Source organism: Emys orbicularis, chromosome 9 (genome assembly GCF_028017835.1).
Source record: "Emys orbicularis isolate rEmyOrb1 chromosome 9, rEmyOrb1.hap1, whole genome shotgun sequence".
Taxonomy (NCBI): domain Eukaryota; kingdom Metazoa; phylum Chordata; order Testudines; family Emydidae; genus Emys; species Emys orbicularis.
In genome coordinates, this window is record NC_088691.1 from 107,001,125 (window position 1) to 107,023,731 (window position 22,607).

Genomic DNA, 22,607 nt, shown 5'->3' on the forward strand with positions numbered 1-22,607 from the left:
AGTGTTTCTCAAATTGGGGGTCCTGACCCAAAAGGGAGTTGCAGGGGGGTCACAAGGCTATTTTAGGGGGGCTGAGGTATTGTCACCTTACTTCTGCCCTGACTTCAGAGCTGGACGGCTGGAGGCCAGGAGCCCAGCTCTGAAGGCACAGCCACGGCCAGCAGCAGCACAGAAGTAAGGCTGGCATGGTATGGTATTGCCACCCTTACTTCTGCGTTGGTGCCTTCAGAGCTGGGTGGCCAGACAGTGGCAGCTGCTGACTGAGGGCCCAGCTCTGTGGGCAGCAGCGCAGAAGTAAGGGTGGCAATACCATACCACACCATCCTTACTTCAGACTGCTGCTGGTGGCGGCTCTGCATTCAGAGCTGGACTCCCAGCCTGCAGCTGCCGCTCTCCAGCTGCCCAGCTCTGAAGGCAGCACCGCCGCCAGCAGCAATGCAGAAGGAAAGGTAGCAGTACCGCAACCCCCCTATAATAACTTAGTGACCCCCCGTGCTCCCCCACAACTTCTTTTTGGGTCAGGACCCCCCTACAACTACAACACCATGAAATTTCAGATTTAAATAGCTGAAATCATGACAGTTATGAATTTTTGAATCCTATGACTGTGAAATTGACCAAAATGGACCGTGAATTTGGTAGGGCCCTATGCATTACCATAGAAAGCTAAACAATCAGTGGGTCTGAGAATGATATAAGACGACTTCCCAGGAGCAGTTATTGTGAGCTTTAGTCCCCCAGTAATACATATTGGTACCAAAATTTGTGATTTATAGCCAAGAATTGAAAATAGCAGTGCCAGTCACCTTTCCTGGGGAGGGTGGGAGCCTACACCATTTCTGTAGAATTTCTCATTTTACAAAAGCCTGTAGTTTATACTGTTGGGAAGAAAACCTTCCAAATATCAACTAGATGTAAACAAACGCAGCACCTTCCAGAGTCTGCTGACAGCTCTAGTGCCTCTGCTACTCACAGCTTTGCCAAGCAGCAGCTCAGCAAGGTTAAGACTTCAGATTCAGTCTTGCGAGCACCAGTGAAATGGGGGGGAGGGAGCACACCTCAATTTCATGATGCCCACAGAAGCTGTTTCAAGGAGCTGTGCTGCAGCAAAAGTAGGCACTATAATTCTTAATGGGGAGGACACCCCAAAAACAGTCTGGGGCGAAGGAGCAGAGGGGTATAGTAGTGCAGACAAGAAGCTTAGCGATAGAAAGAGAAAGCGTGCTCGCTCACTCTCTCCCTCCCCCCCACCCCCAACAGCTAGAAGTGGGATAAACTTCCTATTTATAAAAAATTGCTAATCAGAAGTTGATACAAAGAATGGAGCCCTGAAACAGATTCCATAAACAGCACCCAGCTAGAAATCACAGAACTCTTCCAGCAGGTGAGATGGCAGGGAGGCTGGTCTTCTCAGTGCAAATACAGAAATGTAAAGTCATTTTATAAAACAGGAAACCACATACCAATGTCCTAACTGCTTAGTTGCAAAGTTGCAGTAATGTTAAGTGGAAGATTTTAGCTAGAATGGTAGAGACCTGCTCTGCTCTACTCTAACACTATATTAGTACGTATGAGGTGTGGTGCCAGCCCACAAGGTAGTATGGCAGCAGAGTGGCAAGCAAGTGCAAAGAGACACTCCTACATGCCCAATAATACATATTGGTATTACGGGGGTAGCTCAGTGGTTTGAGCATTGGCCTGCTAAACCCAGGGTTGTGAGTTCAATCCTTGAGGGGGCCACTTAGGGATCTGGGGCAAAATCAGTACTTGGTCCTGCTAGTGAAGGCAGGGGGCTGGACTCGATGACCTTTCAAGGTCCCTTCCAGTTCTAGGAGATGGGATATCTCCATTAATTTACAATTTATTTATTTAATTTTATTTACAGTGTTTATTTTAGTCATCAGTACAGGTCCTGCTCCCACCTCAGTAAAAGTACTGGCAGCTGCTGCAACAAGGGTCAGCTTGCTCAGTGGAAGTAGGACTGGCTGTAGAGAACTTCTGAAGTGTTTGAAACACATGGGCTTACTTGTCCATTGTGTCACCATGAAGAACCCCTGGGTTTGGGACATCAACAATACCAATTTGGTGTATTTCTAAAGCTAAGAACCTAAATGACAAGATGGTGCCTAGATACTACAATGATGGATGCTATATAAATATAGCATAGGGAAGAGGATATTCTCAGCCTTTGTGGCTACAAACTGAGTGGAAAAGAAGGGTAAACCCCTTTGCTTTTCTGCACTTCTGGCAGTTCAAAGGACCACCATGCTTAAACAGTCCTTTGACTATTAGTTGCTCACCAGGTTCAGGGGTTTCTGTATTCATGTTTTCTACATCTACAGCATCGTGCATCTCTTGATCTTCGTCATCATCCTCATCCTCATCTTCCTCCTCACCATGTAGTTCTTTTGCAATTAGCTGCCTAGCCAATTTGATATTTCGTCCTTCGTTGTAGTGCATTTTTCTCTTCATTTCAAACTGTTTCTTTTTTTCTGTGGAAAGAGCAGGAAAATATTCTTAGATATATTCTTACACTAGTTCTTTGGAAACATTCCAACATATCACTGTTTGCCAGGTAGGAGTTACCTCTCCCAGAGTGTATGTAATCTTTATGTCATTTACGTTATTGTATGTTTTGAATTTAAAATGTTTTCTTTAAGTAAGTCGTTTAAAATACTCTATGGAAGGATTCTGTGTTAGCAAACTGTAGCTTAGTGCTCTTCATTACTAGTCAAACTAACAATTAACAAGGTGGCCATAAAAATTTTGCCAAGTGAAAATAAGTCATCTCAGTGGAGTGGGACACAACTTACTCCTCACATGTCCTTACTAGGGGATCGTCTCTGTTTTGGGAAGATTTAGAGATACAGCCCTGGGAAATATGGGAAGAACAATTATTTAAGAATTAGATTTGTTGCCACTTAATTGCCCGTAAACACTTATGGAGGTGATACTAAGAAAAAAATCCTGATGTATTTTAGTCAGCTTCTTCCCAAAAGAAGGAAATCTGAATGGATTTGAGGGTGTCTTAAAAGACTGACTGCTACTCACCAAATGTAAGTGACTAAATCTGGACCAAACAAAAACACATGGGAACTCTTCGTTCGGGGAATGCAAAGGAATAAGTGATGCAAGACTAACTTCTCTTTAGTCCTATAGACAACTTGACCAAAACACTGCAGAGGCCAGCAGATCAAGCCTTAGAGCTGGCTTAACTTGCTTGCCGGCTAATTGCCAAGAGGCAGCTACCAGGGGCATATTTTCCAAACATAGAAGAAAACCTCTTTCCACCCTTCCCTAAGATCCCAGCCTCTGAACATGTGCCATAGTTTTTCCCTATGAAATAGGTGCCTGCTTAGGGTATGACAATTCACCACAACCATATTAATCTTTGCTTCTTGGCAGCCCCAAGAACCCCTCTAGAAGTGGAGAAGTGGGACCAGAAAAAACGAGGAACAGCAATACCTCTCTGCAGTCAACATCAAACACCTGGGTTTGAAACCCAAGATGTTTTACTTCTTAACCATTCTGTTAAAATGCTATAGTCCAAGTTAATTCAGAGTAGTGTCTGCTTTGAAGCTATCCTGAGACAACCTATTGAGGAATCGCTATGGATACCCTGCTAGCTCCGTCTCCCAGCTGATTCATGGAATTACATTAGCTGGAAAGTGTAGCTGCTTTTCATGCACATTAAGAGGTAAAAGTGCTATATAGATAGCAATAGACAGGTATTAGTTATAAAGTCTAGGGTTGTCAATCTTAGTTAACTCAAGCGATTAACTCAAATTAAAAAAATAGTCATGATTAATCAGTTTTAATTGCAAATATTTGTAATAAACAATATAAAGTGAGCACTATACACTTTGTATTCTGTGTTGTAACTGAAATCAACATATTTGAAAATGTAGAAAACATCCACAAATATTTAAATAAATAGTATTCTATTATTGTTTAACAGTGCGATTAAAACTGTGATTAATTTTTTAATCATTTGACAGCCCTAATTAAGTCCAACTGAAAGGTGTGGAGATTAAGGGGTAACCTTCCAAAATAAAACCATCTCTGGGTCAATACACTAGCATTTGTGGAAACTACTCCCATACCCTCATCTTACAAGAGCTCCTCCAAGACAAGTGAGCCTGATCTTTATGAACTTTCTCCCAGACTAGTTTAGTAGCTGCAATTTAATCTAACCAAACTTGGAAGTATCCAAGTCAATACGGAATCTAAGTCACCTCTAGAGAGCTGTTTCTCCATTTTCAGATCACCGCATCTTTCTGATGGATGATACATCTCCTCCTCTTCAGACATTTCTTACTGAAAGAAAAACTATTCAACAACAAAACAGAAAAAAATAAAACCTACCTCGTTCTTCAGGCGTTAACTCTTCATCCTCTTCCTCTTCCTCGTCCTCCCTGCACTCTTCTTCTTGAGCTAGAATCTTGGGTCCTTTACCTTCAGCTGCCACTAACCTAACAAAAATGTACACAAAGAAGTGCTGAAGCAGAGTATCAACATCGCATAACAATTAAGTACTTAGCTTGTAGGTATACATAAAAAAAACCTTCTGGTATATATAAAGATACTTTTGTCCATCATTTAGAACTAGTGTCTCATGTTAAGTTCGAACTTATTCTGCAAGAAGTTTTGTTTTCAATGGTGTCACTTGCATAAGAAGCTACTACTCAGCATGAGTAGTCATGGCAAAATCCAACTCTTACTAAAAACGTAACCAAGAAATTACTCCGAAGACAGACAATTTTAAAACTTTGTCAATATTCTATTGCCAGCACCACTTACTTTTTAGCTAACACATCTGCTGTTACGGGTTCATTCGATTCTGAATCACTCACTGCATCTTCATCATCCTCTCCGACCATACTAGAAAGACAAACATGCAAGAGAATTAACTCTAAACTATCTCTCATAAACATTTTGATCAGTAGTGCAGACATTAGACATCTTTATTTATTTCAGTTCAACTATTCCTTTAAAACTCAATTCCAGGTTTTTCGTTTTCTGGTTTAAATATTTTGATGCAAACAGTTTTGTTTCCTGTTACACAGATACTAAGTCTATTCATTGCAAGACCCTGCAGTGTAATCTACAGATAGAATTCCAAAAATGTGTAAACCTTAAAACATTTAAAGCTTCTCAAAATCAGTTTATCCTCATTCAAAATGCTACAAAATATTCAGCATAAGCCTTTGTTTAAAACATATAAGATACTTCAAATGTACCCTAAGTTACTGTTATCACATCCAATATATCATTAACTCATCACTTAAAATTCAGATGGACTACCTGAAGCCTGTCATGCAATCAGCTATAGTTCAAGTAGACAGAGTATCATTCACAAGGTTCAGAGGGGTAGCCGTGTTAGTCTGAATCTGTAAAAGCAACAGAGGGTCCTGTGGCACCTTTAAGACTAACAGAAGTATTGGGAGCATAAGCTTTCGTGGGTAAGAACCTCACTTCTTCAGAAGTGAGGTTCTTACCCACGAAAGCTTATGCTCCCAATACTTCTGTTAGTCTTAAAGGTGCCACAGGACCCTCTGTTGCTATTCACAAGGTTAAGTATGCTGCTAAACTACTTAGGTGTAGTCAAGTATTCCATCATACTCAAGTTATTAAAGAATGTTTAAGTGAGTTTACCTGTGGTAGGGAGTGCTTGGTTCATCTATTTTCATTAAACCATAGTCCTTGCCTGCTGGATGGTACGTAGCTAGGATGTTCATTTCATCCCACTTTTGGGACTTTTTACTGAAATGAGAAAACAAAGAAAGTTAGTTTCCCCCATATGCTAAAAGACATTTTATTCTCTTTTGACAGGGAAGCAGAACATGCAAGTCCTCCTTTGGTTTCCATTCCCTGACATGTACAAATAGGGAAAGGTCAAGACAGATGTGTGCTCCCACCCAAACTCACACTGTTTAGACCTATTTAAACTCCAACCATACTCATGTTAAAAAAAAACTCTGTAAACACAGTAATGGAGTCCAATACCGTAAATCATCAGCATGCCTTTCTACTCATGCCCCAAACACAATCAGTTTGGTTAAGTGAGTTACCACAGTAATTCTCAGTCTCTTTAGATTGAAGAGCCTATCATTCCTCTATTCAAGCATTGCCTCATTAATTATCCATCCACATGACAGAGTTAATGGTAGGCTTTTCTTCCATCCTCTCCTCATTCTCCCAGAATAACACCGCTCACAACATAGTTACAAAGACAACTGTTTTTCACTCATCTCCTCACCTGCCCAGCCAGCTGCCATCAGACTCTGTTGCAGGTCCATAGTTTGTAATCTCAATCATCCAGGAAGAAACCAGCATACAGTAATATGAACAGCATCCCACCACCCAGTGGTTAACCTAAGGAGTAGGAATCCCAGCTAGGGTTGCCCAAGGATTCATATCATTAGTCCAGCAAAGATTAACATGTAGTGAAAATCAAGCCTTCAAACTATGTTCTTTAGAATTCTCACAGTTTGTACAAGAACATCATACTTTCCTGTACATGTTTAACTACACAAGCCCCCAGAAAGGCAGGAGGGGAAGCGAGATCAGGTGGTGGACTTTTAATAATAATAATAATAATAATAATAATAATAATAATAAAAAAGTGAATCTTTTAGGACTTGTCTATGCATGGAAGTTTGCAGACAGAACTATACTAGTATAACTCCACATGTGGACACTCATTCCAGGATAAGAGTGTTCACTCAGGGAGTTGTGCCAGTTTAACTACGATGGTATGATTATACTGGTTCTGCCAGTAAATTTGCACATGTAGACAAACCCAAAGAGAGCAACCAGTACCCGAGGCTCAAGTGGAAAGGAGAGCGTTACAGTCACAGTCAGCATAAAAAGGGAGGACGAACACAGGCTCCATGCAAGGATGCACACTGTTTTAGTTTAGACTGGCCCAATGATTTAGCTGACATTTGAATGAGTGTTTAAATAATTTGACCAGTTGGTTTAACTGGCATGAGAAATTAGTTTCATTCTACAGAAGCACATTTTCATGGAGAGTGAGAGAGGTTAGTGAGGATTGTCTGCCCTTCTCTCAGCAAGACACACTAGAGGCCCTGGAGAACTCTTGTAGGTAAGCTGCCGTAGACTCACAGTATGGCCAATGACATGGTTCATATGGCATGGGTGAAGGCATTCCAGGGTGTCTATACCAGCGGGATGGAGAACGACGATGTCGCTCACTGGGATCACAGAACCAGAGGGTTAGAAGGGATCGCAAGGGTGATGTACTCTAGCCCCCTGTCAAGATGCAGGATTTGTTGTGTCTAAACCATTCAAGACAGATGGCTATCCAGTCGGTTTTTTAAAACCTCCAGTGAAGGAGATTACACGACTTCCTTAGGCAGTTTGTTCCACTGTCCTGCTGTTCTTACAGTTAGAAAGTTTTTCCTGAGATTTAATCTAAATCTGCTGTGCTTTATTTTGAACCCACTGCCTCTTGTCCTGCTCTCTGTGGCAAGAGAGAACAACTTTTCTCCATTTTTTATGGCAGCTTTTCAAGTATTTGAACACCACTGCCATGTCTCCCTTTAAACTCCTCTTTTCCAAACTAAACATACCCAGTTCCTGCAGCCTTTGCTCATATGGCTTGTATTCCATCCCTTTGATCATCTTTTTGCTCGCCTCGGAATCCTTTCCAGTTTCTCTACATCCTTTCTATGTCAGTGACCAAATTGGACACAGTACTCCGGCTGAGGCATAACCAGCACCAAATACAGCAGTACTATCACCTCCTGTGACTTGCATGCTGTGCCTCTGTTAATGCAATCCAAAATTGCATTTGCTTTTTTTGCAACATCGCACTGTTGACTCATGTTGAAGTTGTGATCCACCACAACTCCCAAATCCTTCTCAGCAGTGCTGCTGCCAAGCCAGTTATCCCCTATTCTGTATTTGCGCATTTGGTTTTTCTTCCCTAAGCGTAGCACTTTACATTTGTCTTTGTTGGATTTCATTTTTTGTCGCTAGCCCAGTTCCCCAATTTGTCAAGTTCCCTTTGAATTTTAGATCTATCCTCCAAAGTGTGTGTAACCCGCACAGCTTTCTGTCATCTGCAAATTTGATCAGTATGCTAGCTATTCCTATATACAGGTAATTAATAAAAATGTTAAAAAACACTGGATCCAGAACGAATCCCTGTGGAACTCCACTTGAGACCTCCTTCCAATCTGACATCCTTTGATTAATAGTTACTCTTTGTTTGTGGTTTTTTAACCAATTATGTCTCCGCTTAATGGTAGTTCCACTGAGCCTGCATTTCTCCAGCTTACTTATGAGAATGTCATAGAATCATAGAAGATTACAGTTGGAAGAGACCTCCGGATGTCATCTAGTCCAACCCCCTGCTCAAAGCAGGACCAACACCAACTAAATCATCCCAGCCAGGGCTTTGTCAAGCCAAGCCTTAAAAACCTGGAGATTCCACCACCTCCCTAGGGAACCCATTCCAGTGCTTCACCACCCTCCTAGTGAAATAGTTTTTCCTAATATCCAACCTAGACCTCCCCCACTGCAACTTGAGACCATTGCTCCTTGTTCTGTCATCTGCCACCACTGAGAACAGCCAAGCTCCATCCTCTCTGGAACCCCCCTTCAGGTAGTTGAAGGCAGCTATCAAATCCCCCCTCACTCTTCTCTTCTGCAGATTAAATAAAACCAGTTCCCTGGGCCTCTCCTCATAAGTCATGTGCCCCAGCCCCCTAATCATTTTCGTTGCCCTCCGCTGGACTCTTTCCAATTTTTCCACATCCTTTCTGTAGTGGAGGGCCCAAATCTGGACGCAATACTCCGGATGTAGCCTCACCAGTGCCGAATAGAGGGGAATAATCACTTCCCTCGATCTGCTGGCAATTCTCCTACTAATGCAGCCCAATATGCCATTAGACTTCTTGGCAACGAGGGCACACTGCTGACCCATATCCAGTTTCTCATCCATTGTAATCCCCAGGTCCTTTTCTGCAGAACTTCCGCTTAGCCAGTCGGTCCCCAGCCTATAGCAGTGCATGGAATTCTTCCATCCTAAGTGCAGGACTCTGCACTTGTCCTTGTTGAACCTCACCAGATTTCTTTTGGCCCAATCCTCCAATTTGTCTAGGTCACTCTGGACCCTATCCCTAAGCTCCAGCATATCTACCTCTCCCCCCATCTTAGTGTCATCCACAAACTTGCTGAGGGTGAAATCCAGCCCATCATCCAGATCATTAATGAAGATGTTGAACAAAACCGGCCCCAGGACGGACCCCTGGGGCACTGCGCTTGATACTGGCTGCCAACTAGACATTGAGCCGTTGATCACTACCCGCTGAGCCCGACAATCTAGCCAGCTTTCTATCCACCTTACAGTCCATTCATCCAATCCATATTTCTTTAACTTGCTGGCAAGAATACTGTGGGAGACTGTATCAAAAGCTTTGCTAAAGTCAAGGAATAACACGTCCACTGCTTTCCCCTCATCCACAGACCCAGTTATCTCATCACAGAAGGCAATTAGGTTAATCAACCATGACTTGCCCTTGGTGAATCCATGCTGACTGTTCCTGATCACTTTCCTCTCCTCTAAGTGCTTCAAAATTGATTCCTTGAGGACCTGCTCCATGATTTTTCCAGGGACTGAGGTGAGGCTGACTGGCCTGTAGTTCCCCAGATCATCCTCCTTCCCTTTTTTAAAGATGGGCACTACATTAGCCTTTTTCCAGTCATCCGGGACTTCACCCAATCGCCATGAGTTTTCAAAGATAATGGCCAATGGCTCTGCAATCACATCCACCAACTCCTTAAGCCCCTCAGATGCACTGCATCTGGCCCCATGGACTTGTGCTCGTCCAGCTTTTCTAAATAGTCCTGAACCACTTCTTTCTTCACAGAGGGCTGGTCACCTCCTCCCCATACTGTGCTGCCCAGTGCAGTAGTCTGGGAGCTGACCTTGTTCGTGAAGACAGAGGCGAAAAAAGCATTTATCACTCCACTGATCTTTGTGTCTCATCTGTAAACTTTGCCAGCAAGCATTTTATATTTTTTCCAGATCAATAGATATTGAATAGCACTGTACGAAGAACAGATCCCTCTGGGACCCCACTAAAAATGCCGTCACTCAGTAATGATAAGCCTAAGAGGTCCAAAACCCCACAGCAATAGATTTTCAATTCAATTCAATCTTTTGTACATACATAAAATCTAGTGAAATTGCTGCAGCAACTGAAGTTGTGATGGCACTAGGGAAAAGATTATCTTTGAATGACATAATTCTCCTTTACCACAGCATCCATTATTAGTCCTTGCTTCAAGCATTAGAATCATAAGAGTGTTTTCATGATCCATCGTGTATGTGACAACACTAATAACACTGGTCTACAATTTTTGAGAAGTCGTCTGCTTCAGAGATAAAATGTGCTATTTATTATGTATTTTGATGTGCTGAATTCAAATATGACAATTAAAACAACTGATTGGCTTCTGTTTCTAAGATATTTAAGTTTTTACATTTTATGTCTATGTATATTGTGTAGATGATAGAGTTTTAATCATAAATTGTAAACCTAGGTCTTTTCATGTGTTTATGGTTGCTTTACATGATAATATTTCACCTGTCCTGTTTATGTAACACTTTAAAAATCAGCAAAAGGGTTATATAAATAAAATGTATTATGAAACAAAAGGCAAAAAACTATTATGTACATAGTTTAGTCCTATTCAGTGTCTACTCGGCGCTTCTTGGCTTGTCTCTTGTATTCATTAAATGGAGCATCTCTTGTCACTGTCCAGCAATAGTCTGCAAGCATTGATGGGCTCCATTTGCCCTGATAGCGTTTCTCCATTGTTGCAATGTCCTGGTGAAATCGCTCGCCGTGCTCGTCGCTCACTGCTCCGCAGTTCGGTGGAAAAAAATCTAGATGAGAGTGCAAAAAATGTATCTTTAGTGACATGTTGCAACCAAGGCTTTTGTATGCCTTGAGGAGGTTTTCCACCAACAACCTGTAGTTGTCTGCCTTGTTGTTTCCGAGAAAATTTATTGCCAATAACTGGAAGGCTTTCCATGCCGTCTTTTCCTTGCCACGCAGTGCATGGTCAAATGCATCATCTCAAAGAAGTTCACGAATCTGAGGACCAACAAAGACACCTTCCTTTATCTTAGCTTCACTTAACCTTGGAAATTTTCCATGGAGGTACTTGAAAGCTGCTTGTGTTTTGTCAATGGCCTTGACAAAGTTCTTCATCAGACCCAGCTTGATGTGTAAGGGTGGTAACAAAATCTTCCTTGATTCAACAAGTGGTGGATGCTGAACACTTTTCCTCCCAGGCTCCAATGACTGTCGGAGTGGCCAATCTTTCTTGATGTAGTGGGAATCTCTTGCACGACTATCCCATTCGCAGAGAAAACAGCAGTACTTTGTGTATCCAGTTTGCAGACCAAGCAAGAGAGAAACAACGTTCAAATTGCCACAAAGCTGCCACTGATGTTGGTCATAGTTTATGCACCTCAAAAGTTGTTTCATCTGGTCATAGGTTTCCTTCAGATGGACTGCATGACCAACTGGAATTGATGGCAAAACATTGCCATTATGCTGTAAAACAGCTTTAAGACTCGTCTTCGATGAATCAATGAACAGTCTCCACTCATCTGGATCGTGAACGATGTTGAGGGCTGCCATCACACCATCGATGTTGTTGCAGGCTACAAGATCACCTTCCATGAAGAAGAATGGGACAAGATCCTTTTGACGGTCACGGAACATGGAAACCCTAACATCACCTGCCAGGAGATTCCACTGCTGTAGTCTGGAGCCCAACAGCTCTGCCTTACTCTTGGGTAGTTCCAAATCCCTGACAAGGTCATTCAGTTCACCTTGTGTTATGAGGTGTGGTTCAGAGGAGGAGGATGGGAGAAAATGTGGGTCCTGTGACATTGATGCTTCAGGACCAGAAGTTTCATCCTCTTCCTCTTCCTCGTCTGATTCAAGTGAGAATGATTCTGGTGCATCAGGAACTGGCAGTCCTTCTCCGTGGGGTACTGGGCGTATAGCTGATGGAATGTTTGGATAATGCACAGTCCACTTTTTCTTCTTTGACACACCTTTCCCAACTGGAGGCACCATGCAGAAGTAACAATTGCTGGTATGATCTGTTGGCTCTCTCCAAATCATTGGCACTGCAAAAGGCATAGATTTCCTTTTCCTGTTCAACCACTGGCGAAGATTTGTTGCACAAGTGTTGCAGCATATGTGTGGGGCCCACCTCTTGTCCTGATCTCCAATTTTGCAGCCAAAATAAAGGTGATAGGCTTTCTTAACCATAGTGGTTATACTGCGCTTTTGTGATGCAAAAGTCACTTCACCACAAACATAGCAGAAGTTATCTACACTGTTCACACAAGTACGAGGCATCTCTGCTCACTTTGGCTAAACAGAAATGTGTCCCTTTGCAAAATCAAACACTGACAAATAAGAGAGCATGACACTGTATGATTTCTAGAGCTGATATAGGGCAATTTGTTCAGCGGAGTGATGTAAGCCTTGTTATGATTGCATCATCCATGACTTCTAGGAATAACATGATGCAATTCATATCATGTATGACGCAATACCAGCTTCAGATTGCATCATTAATTGTTTTGCCTAAAAAGCAAGTACTGTCCAAACCCAGTCATAGATTTATTCATAGATCCAGTCAAAGATGTATTTTAGTCATTTCTGGTTTAAATTGAGATCCCTTCCCTTTATAACTCACTTATCCTCCGCCATTCCCAAGTCAAGGGTCGTATATACTGACCCAATAGCATATCTTGAAAACTAGGGCCAATCAACAATTTTAAGCATCATTTTCATTCTCAGTGACCCAGAATTAGTAAAGTTTGACTACATTTATTTCAGAAGCATTTTGGCTGTAGAGCAGTGTAACCTTTCATAAATAAGACACTGGCTAAACAGTATAAGAACCCTACAAAACAGCTTTATGGATTGTGCATTTTTATTAATCCTTTGTTGTCTGGAATTAAAAGATACTCAGCATCAATACATTACATGGCTTCTTAAGCACCAATGCAACACCAAAAAACCTGAGCCCAAAATGTGCTGGAAAGTTCCCTAGCCAGCATATGAATCACAGAATCTGACAGGGCTGGAGTCTTCCAGGAAGACATAAGTGGTTTTAAAACTTTTCAGGTCATTATTATTCTACCAGACTCAAAAACCTTGATTGTACCAACTGCTCCCATTCATCTGTGAGCACTCTGATCTGCAGCAGGCCTTGAGCTGCTCCTAACCGCAGTCTCTGTTGTGGGCAAACTAAAAGGAAGGCATCCACAGATTGCACACTGGGGCACAGCACAGAGGCACAACCTGAGAGTAAGAGAAAGCCTGAAGAACCAGTAGTTAGAAACCATTAATTAAAATCCAAACTGATGCATAAGTCATCAAGGACTCAAAAACCTTCACTGCTGTGTACTTATGTAACCTTGTCTTGAATGTCTCATAGCCGTGCAGTTATTACTGCAATTCACCAGGTATGCTGTTTGTAGGATATAAAGGTGTGACGAACTGGGACTGTTCTTAAAGTGGTCTGTGAGTGCTGACAGGGGAGTGTGGCTGGGATGGTCTGCGTTGGGGGATGGGAGAATGACTGAAGGGAAATACCTGAGCCTGTAACATGAGAACCCAGGAGGGGGCTGGGGCGAGGTGACACCTTTGCCCGGGAAACTGAACAAAGGCTGTGGGAGGGGTCGCTGAAGGCAGAGGCTGGGAAGCTGGCTGGTGAGGTGGCTGGAGGCAGGGAGGGCTCTGACCTCTGGAGGGGGCCTGGGGTGCCCGAGGACCCCAAGATGGACCTAACTGAGGGGTATCCTGTTGTCTGTGCCTGCAAGACCTGTCTCGGACTGTATTCCCGTCGTCTAAATAAACCTTCTGCTTTACTGGCTGGCTGAGAGTCACAGTCGATCTCAGGAAGCCGGGGGTGCAGGGCCCTGAGTTCCCCCATACTCCGTGACAAAAGGGTTACATTAATTTAAAAAGAAAAAAAAGCATGTTCAATGTAGGTCATGTAAAGTGCAGGTCTGTTAGCAGTTGTGGGAAGGCTTTGAAAGTAAACGGCTTAATTGGAAAAACTGGACCTGAACAGTAACTGATAAGATAGAAAGAAGAGGTGGCCACAATTACCAGGCACAGTTAATAATAAGGAAGCATTGTGCATGTTGAACCAGCAATGACCCCAAACCAGCCAAAACTTGGTTTTTACCTAAAGTTAGCAATTGGCAATGACATCACTCTAATGTAAAATGGTATATAAAAGGGGAAACTCTGGAGAGGTTAATTGTTAATACCTGCCTGACCAAACTGGAGCCAATCAACATGGGTCTAAGCACCCCTTGGTTTAGCCCTTCTGTAAGTATCTTGATAAATACTTCTGTTTTGTTACTGTATGACTATATTAGTTAGGCTTTTAGGAATGTTTAGAGCAATTGTATAAATACTGTTCAGACTTTGGATTTAACAAAGGAATTTATGGTTAAATTAGTGTTTGGTGGTAGCCTACATGAATATTAATAATTCCAACATTATTGGCCACCGAAGCAGGACTCCCACCAACATTAATTTCAGTTGCTCTAAACCCTCAGACAGAAGGGACCAGTATAGAATTCTCTTAAGGAGAAATTCAGTAACATAAGGGGAATAGAGGGAAGTACTTTGGATGCCTATGTAGAAGAACTCCTGGCAAGCACAGCAAAGGTAACTCCTTGGGGAATTCTGCGCTACTGGGTGCGCACATATTTAATGTGCCCCACAGATTTCTAATTTTTCATGCAGAAAAAAAATTGTCAAAATGTTGCTGCAGTTCCGCCTTATGCCCACCAGAGGGCGCTGTGGCGATAGAACAAAGTTGCAGCTCCCTGCAGGGAGGGGGAGAGAGGTCAGGAGACAGGGGCTGTGGGGGGGAGGGTCAGACAGGAGCTCATAAGGGCTAGTGGGGAAGGACATACTAGGGCAGGGGCTGAATGGGAGTGGAGGCACAGGGCCACGGGAAGAGAGAGGTGCAGAGGGACGGGGGGGGGGGGTGAAGGCTGGGAGTGGCTGGGTGAAGGCACAAACACACATGGGGACGGGGCAGATGTGCCTGACTGAATGGGAGAGGCTAGGGGTCAGCCAGGGTCTGCATGGGGAAAGCTCCCTAACAATCCCTCCCTGCCCCCCACCCCCTGCAAAAAACTGTTCTATACTTTTCCCACCCATACCGAACAGCCCTCCAAGTTCACACCCAGACTCCTTCCCAGCAATTTACTTTTCTCTCCCTCAGCTCTTCCGTTACCCCTGACTCCCCCAAGCTTTTGCTCTGCTTCTGAGGGGGGTGGGAAATACGGTTCTGTATTGTAGTTTAAATGAATTATTACTGAGAGTTCTGTATTAATATGCCCAGTAAGGAATCTATTTGTCAAAAAACATTTCCTGAATCTTTTGTTGTCATCTGTATTGCTACAGACATACTTGCTGACAGGTATTTTTAAATAAATGACCAAAAATAACTGAAACTGGTGTGATTATATTGTGTTATTTTGACAAATGAAACATGCAGAATTTTACAGAATTTTAAAATATTGTGTGCAGAATTTTTAATTTTTTGGCACAGAATTCCACCAGGAGTAAAAGGTCCATTGAATGGCACTGAAATTTTAAAGAACAAGACCAATGGACAACTATGGAGAGAACAATAACTGTAGCTAAAGAATGAGTGCAGAAAAGCACAAAGATAAGTCAGAGCCAAAGAGAGAAATTGGCTGAGAAATGTGTCACATAGGGAGGTAGGTGATTTAAGGAAAGAGAATGAGGAGTTAAAGGAAGCATTTACAGAGTGCTAACAGGATTAAACAGATGGGTGTAATACAGATACTAAAAGCAACATTAGGTAAAAAGGGAAAAAGAACAATGAAACCCAGTTATGGCAGGAAAACTCAGGGCAGTCATGCCCAGCAAAACCCTTAGGCCTGGGCTACACTAGCAGGAGGGTTCGAACTAAGATACGCAACTTCAGCTACACTAATCGAAGTATCTTAGTTCGACTTACCTGGCCGTCCTCGAGGCAGCGAGTCGACCGCCATAGCTCCCCCGTCGACTCCGCTTACTCCTCCTGCCGAGGTGGAGTACGGGCGTCGATTCGGGGATCAATTTATCACGTCTAGATAAATCTAGATCTGTCTAGATGAGACGCGATAAATCGATTCCCGATACATCGAACACTACCCGCCAATCCGGTGGGTAGTATAGTACCCTTAGTAATCAAACAAATCACACAAAAGGGAGGTCAGGTGGTGATGACTACTACCACTAGACTGTTGTCCGAAGAACCCCACAGACATTCTGAAGAAAACTAGCTCTTTCCCAAAAGAATAATCTGTAAATAATCAATTGTAAATGACTGCTGCAGGCAGAGAGACAATCTGATTTGAATCATTTGACTATGACAATGTAGTCAAAATCACTAAAAGGAAATAGGAGTTTGAGCTTGACTTCCTCTGAATGTACTAGTAGGAAATATAACCTGTGCACAGGAGAAGGAGATAAATAAAAACAACAGCTGAAACTGCACGTCAGAAAGAAAAATTTAAGTATAAAAGTGAGCTCACTAAAATGTCAGCTAGCTGAGACGCAGAAGAAAAATAAGGGAATTAAAGCAGCAGTAAAACAAAACATTGCTAAGATACAGCAATTAACAGAACCCAGGCCAAAATGTTCTCTCTCTCCTGTGAAAAATGTATTCGAAGTTATAAAGCAACAAATAAAATCGCAGTTTGAAAAAAACAAAAACATGAATCAGCAATAGACTCTCAAACTCAAATGTTTAGAGGGAAAAAAGAGTGCAACTTCCTGGGTCAAGAAGCAACAGTAATCTATAGGGTAATTGTGGGTAGTTGCAGTAAAGAAAAACCTAAATAAAATGGTGTCTTCCAGAAAACACCATCCTAGTCACTATGGTTGTAGAAGCCCTCTACACCAATATTCCACACAAAGATGGACTACAAGCCGTCAGGAACAGAATCCCCAATAATGTCACGGCAAACCTGGTGGCTGAACTTTGTCCTCACCCACAACTATTTCACATTTGGGGACAATGTATACCTTCAAGTCAGTAGCACTCCTACGGGTACCCGCATGGCCCCACAGTATGCCAACATCTTTATGGCTGACTAAGAACAACGCTTCCTCAGCTCCCGTCCCCTAACGCCCTTACGCTACATTGATGACATCTTCATCATCTGGACCCATGGGAAAGAGGCCCTTGAGGAATTCCACCAGGATTTCAACAATTTCCATCCCACCATCAACCTTAGCCTGGACCAGTCCGCACAAGAAATCCATTTCCTGGACACTACAGTGCAAATAAGCAATGGTCACATAAACACCACCCTATACCAGAAACCTACTGACCGCTATACTTACCTACATGCCTCCAGCTTTCATCCAGACCACATCACACACACGATCCATTATCTACAGCCAAGCTCCAAGATACAAATGCATTTGCTCCAATCCCTCAGACAGAGACGAACACCTACAGGATCTCTATCAAGCGTTCTTAAAACTACAATACCCACCCGGTGAAGTGAAGAAACAGATTGACAGAACCAGAAGGGTACCCAGAAATCACCTACTACAGGACAGGCCCAACAAAGAAAGTAACAGAACGCCACTAGCCGGCACCTTCAGCCCCCAACTACAATCTCTCCAATGCATCATCAAGGATCTACAACCTATCCTGAAGGACGATCCCTCACTCTCTCAGGCCTTGGGAGACAGGCCAGTCCTCGCTTACAGACAGCCCCCAACCTGAAGCAATTACTCACCAGCAACTACACACCACACAACAAAAACACGAACCCGGGAACCTATCCCTGCAACAAACCCTGTTGCCAAATCTGTCCACATAAGAGGCAGAGCGCGCACTACACAAACCACTGAAAGATGGCACCAAATGTGGACAGAAGCACTGGGATGCGAAACAATGCATCACAGGGCATTGGGACAGGACCCAGGATGCCCAGTGACCGCCTCCGCCTTCCCACAACTCTTAAAGGTAGAAGAGGAAGACATGCTCTGTGGGATAGCTTCCCAGAGTGCACCGCTCCGAATACCGCTACAAGTGCCGCAAGTGTGAAGGTGCTTATTGTGCAGGCAGCTGACAGTGCGAACACACAACAGCGGTTTCCCTTCAGCGCTCTGAGCAGCGCTGTAACTGCTGGTCCTGTAACTCTGCCAGTGTAGACATACACTCAGGGTTAAATCTATTAAGGAAATACAGTAAAATAATATTCAATTTATTTATATGCCAGTGTTATTAACTTTTACCAGTCTGCAGCCATCTAAAGAATTGTGCCAACTTGAATTTGGTCAATGCCTTACAGACAGAGCTGCCAGCATGTGGGTTCACTCTGTGGAACAGTCACTTGAGAGAAGTGACAGGCGTCCAGGGTAATGTGCTAAAATGGTTTGAGTCCTTCCTAGAGGGATGCACCCAACAAGCAGTGATAGTAAAACTGCACCTCCACCACTAGACCCTCTCATTCACGGGGTTCCACAAGGATCAAGTTTCTCTCCAGTCCTTTTCCCGCATCTATATGCAACCATTAGATGAGCTGGTTAGACAACATGGACTCACGTGCCAGCAATATGCAGGTGACACACAGCTCTACCTATCGTTCACTATATACAAGCATACAACTACTGCCACCAAGAGGCACAATGCTTGATGAGATCAGCTGGCTGAAGCAGAACTGGAGAAAAACAGAAGTGATGCTGGTGGGCAGAAGAAAGAATTTTGAAGAGTTTGCAGCTATGGTGCACTCTTTGACGGAAAGTCCACACCCCCATTTGGTCAATTCAGTCCATAGTAATTAACTTTTCCTCATTCACTTTCTCCACACCACTCATGATTGTATAGACCTCTATCATATCCCCCCTTAGACTCCTCTTTCCAAGCTGAAAAGTCCTAGCCTCTTTAATCTCTCCTCATATGGGACCCGTTCCAAACCCCTAATCATTTTAGTTGCCCTTCTCTGAACCTTTTCTAATGCCAGTATATCTTTTTCAAGATGAGGAGACTACATCTGTACGCAGTAGTCAAGAAGTGGGCGTACCATTGATTTATATAAGAGCAATAAGATATTCTCCATCCCTTTTTTAATGATTCCTAACATCCTGTTTGCTTTTTTGACTGCCACTGCACGGACGTCTTCAGAGAACTATCCACGATGAAGCCAAGATCTCTTTCCTGATTAGTTGTAGCTAAATTAGCCCCCATCAAATAGTATGTATACTTGGGGTTATTTTTCCCAATGTGCATTACTTTACATTCATCCACATTACATTTCATTTGCCATTTTGTTGCCCGATCACTTAGTTTTGTGAGATTTTTTTGCAGTTCTTCAGTCTGCTTTGGTCTTAACTATCTTGAGCAGTTTAGTATCATCTGCAAACTTTGCCACCTCACTGTTCGCCCCTTTCTCCAGATCATTTATGAATAAGTTGAATAGGATTGGTCCTAGGACTGACCCTTGGGGAACATCACTAGTTACCCCTCTCTATTCTGAAAATTTACCATTTATTCCTATCCTTTGTTCCCTGTTTTTTAACCAGTTCTCAATCCATGAAAGGATCTTCCCTCTTATCCCATGACAACTTAATTTACGTAAGATTGGGTGAGGGACCTTGTCAAAGGCTTTCTGGAAATCTAAGTACACTATGTCCACCGGATCTCCCTTATCCACATGTTTGACCCCTTCAAAGAACTCTAATAGATTAGTAAGACATGATTTCCCTTTATAGGAACCATGTTGACTTTTGCCCAATAATTTATGTTCTTCTAGGTGTCTGACAATTTTATTCTTTACTACAGGTCTGTAATTGCCGGGATCACCTCTAGAGCCCTTTTTAAACATTGGCGTTACATTAACTATCTTCCAGTTATTGGGTACAGAAGCTGATTTAAAGGACAGGTTACAAACCATAGTTAATAGTTCCACAATTTCACAGTTGGGTTCTTTCAGAACTCTTGGGTGAATGCCATCTGGTCCCGGTGACTTGTTACTGTTAAGTTTATCAATTAATTCCAAAACCTCCTCTAATGACACTTCAATACGTGACAATTCCTCAGATTTGTCACCTACAAAGTACAAAGCAGTACTGTGTGTATACACCTCTACCCCGATATAATGTGACCCGATATAACACGAATTCGGATATAACACGGTAAATCAGTGCTCGGGGGGGGGGGGCTGCACACTCTGGCGGATCAAAGCAAGTTCGATATAACGCGGTTTCACCTATAACGCGGTAAGATTTTTTGGCTCCCGAGGACAGCGTTGTATCGGGGTAGAAGTGTATATATGATTAAGATTGTGACCTCCTTGGAGCAGAGAACCTGTTTATGTATGTACAGTACCTTGGGAGGCAGGCCAGTCCTCGCTTACAGACAACCCCCCAACCTGAAGCAAATACTCACCAGCAACTACACACCACACCACAGAAACACCAACCCAGGAACCTATCCCTGTAGCAAACCTCGTTGCCTACTCTGTCCCCATATCTACTCTGGCAACAGCATCAGAGGACCCAACCACATCAGCCACACCATCAAGGGCTCATTCACCTGCACATCCACTAATGTTATATATGCCATCATGTGCCAGCAATGCCCCTCTGCCATGTACATTGGCCAAACCGGACAGTCCCTCCGCAAAAGAATAAATGGACACAAATCGGACATCAGGAATGGTAACATACATAAGCCAGTAAGTGAACACTTCAATCTCCCTGGTCATTCTATTACAGATTTAAAAGTCACTATCATTGAACAAAAAAACTTCAGAAACAGACTTCAAAGAAAGACTTCATATATGCATCCGAAGAAGTGGGTTGTAGCCCACGAAAGCTTATGCTCTAATAAATTTGTTAGTCTCTAAGGTGCCACAAGTACTTCTGTTCTTTTTGCGGATACAGACTAACACGGCTGCTACTCTGAAGACTTCAAAGAGAAACAGCAGAACTAAAATTCATTTGCAAATTCAACACCATTAATCTGGGCTTGAACAGGGACTGGGAGTGGCTGGCTCATTACAGAAGCAGCTTTTCCTCTCCTGGAATTGACACCTCCTCATCTATTATTGGGAGTGGACTACATCCACCCTGATTGAATTGGCCCGGTCAACACTGGTTCTGCACTTGCGAAGTAACTCCCTGCTCTCCATGTGTCAGTATATAATGCCTGCATCTGTAACTTTCACTCTATGCATCTGAAGAAGTGAGGTTTTTACTCACAAAAGCTTATGCCCAAATAAATCTGTTAGTCTTTAAGGTGCCACCAGACTCCTTGTTGTTTTTGTACAGTACCATGAACGCCACTGGCACTCAATGACTTTACAGATCAAGATGGGCTCTAGAGGTTCCTGGCAAGTCTCCGGTGTATATACCACCTTTACTTTTCAGAAACACTGTGAAATTAAATAAGTGTAGGAGTTATTTTTAAATAACTTTCAGAATAAACACCATGCATTTAAAGTGAATTCTTTGCCTGTGGTACTACCACCACCTGAAGCAAGACTCCTGAAGTTTAGCTATTTATGTGGTTTGATTTTACATGTTCATCAACAAGGGCATAAAACCCAACCCATTAATGTCACCAGGCTGGGCGAGGAACGCGGGCTGACTGGAGGAGAGCTCACGGGCTCCCGCGCCCAGCACAGGCGGCTCCCGGGGGGGAGGGGCTCCCTGAGGGGAGGACTCCCGCCCAGCACAGGCGGCTCCCTGCGGGGGAGGGGCGGGCCCTCCGGCTCTCTGACCCCTGCCCGGGGCTACCCTACGGCTCTGACGGGAACCTGCCCCCCGCCCGCGGCTCACCCCTGCTCGTCCTCGAAGGGCCCGGGCGCGGGGCGGCGCGGGGGCGGCGCCGGAGGCTGCGCACTGCTCGGAAGGCCGCTGCCGCCTGAGCCCCGCTTCTTCAGGATGCCTTTGATGGGCCCGCGCCCCGCCGCGCCCGACGTGGAGGGGGCCGGGGCCGCCATGGCCGGGCCTCTCACGCGGGGACGGGGGCGGCTCCGGGGACTCCGCGCCGCTTTGCTCAGTCACGGCCTACGCCGGGCGCCACAGAACAGCCGCCAGTGCTGTGCGGCCAAGGCGCATGCGCCAGGGCCCCAGGCTGCGCAACGAGGACGCGCGCGCCGCAGCCCAGCTCCGTCACAATCGGCGAGGGGCAGGGCCGGGCGCGTGGGGCGGAGCTATGTGCGCTCCGACTGCCCCGATCCCGACTGAGGCGGCGCGCCCCCGCAGCAACGCGCCACCCCTCCCCCACGAGCTGCCCCCTGAGAACGCGCGCCCCCGGGAAAGAGCCACCCCTCCCCCACGAGCTGCCCCCTGAGAACGCGCGCCCCCGGGAAAGAGCCATCCCTCCCCCACGAGCTGCCCCCTGAGAACGCGCGCCCCCGAGAAAGCCGCCCCTCCCCCACGAGGATTTTTAATACTGTGCACAGAATTTTTAATGTTTTGGTGCAGAATGCCCTCAGGTATAGACATGATGTGCTGGTGGCAGTAGTGTCCTAC

At 44.1% G+C, this 22,607-nt stretch overlaps 1 protein-coding gene across 1 annotated transcript in view; it reads right to left on the reverse strand.

Moving 5' to 3' along the window:
* The window catches only part of PPP1R2 (protein phosphatase 1 regulatory inhibitor subunit 2), a 34,986-nt gene extending 13,041 nt beyond the window's left edge, over positions 1–21,945 (reverse strand). The window contains exons 1-5 of the mRNA XM_065410720.1: positions 21,909–21,945; positions 5,656–5,763; positions 4,801–4,881; positions 4,366–4,472; positions 2,301–2,492 (exon numbers count right to left, since the gene is read on the reverse strand). Of these exons, the coding sequence (XP_065266792.1) occupies positions 2,301–2,492; positions 4,366–4,472; positions 4,801–4,881; positions 5,656–5,738 (463 nt within the window). The 5' untranslated portion in view covers positions 5,739–5,763; positions 21,909–21,945. The remainder of the gene's footprint in view (positions 1–2,300; positions 2,493–4,365; positions 4,473–4,800; positions 4,882–5,655; positions 5,764–21,908) is intronic.
* Between the last annotated feature and the right edge of the window lie 662 nt (positions 21,946–22,607).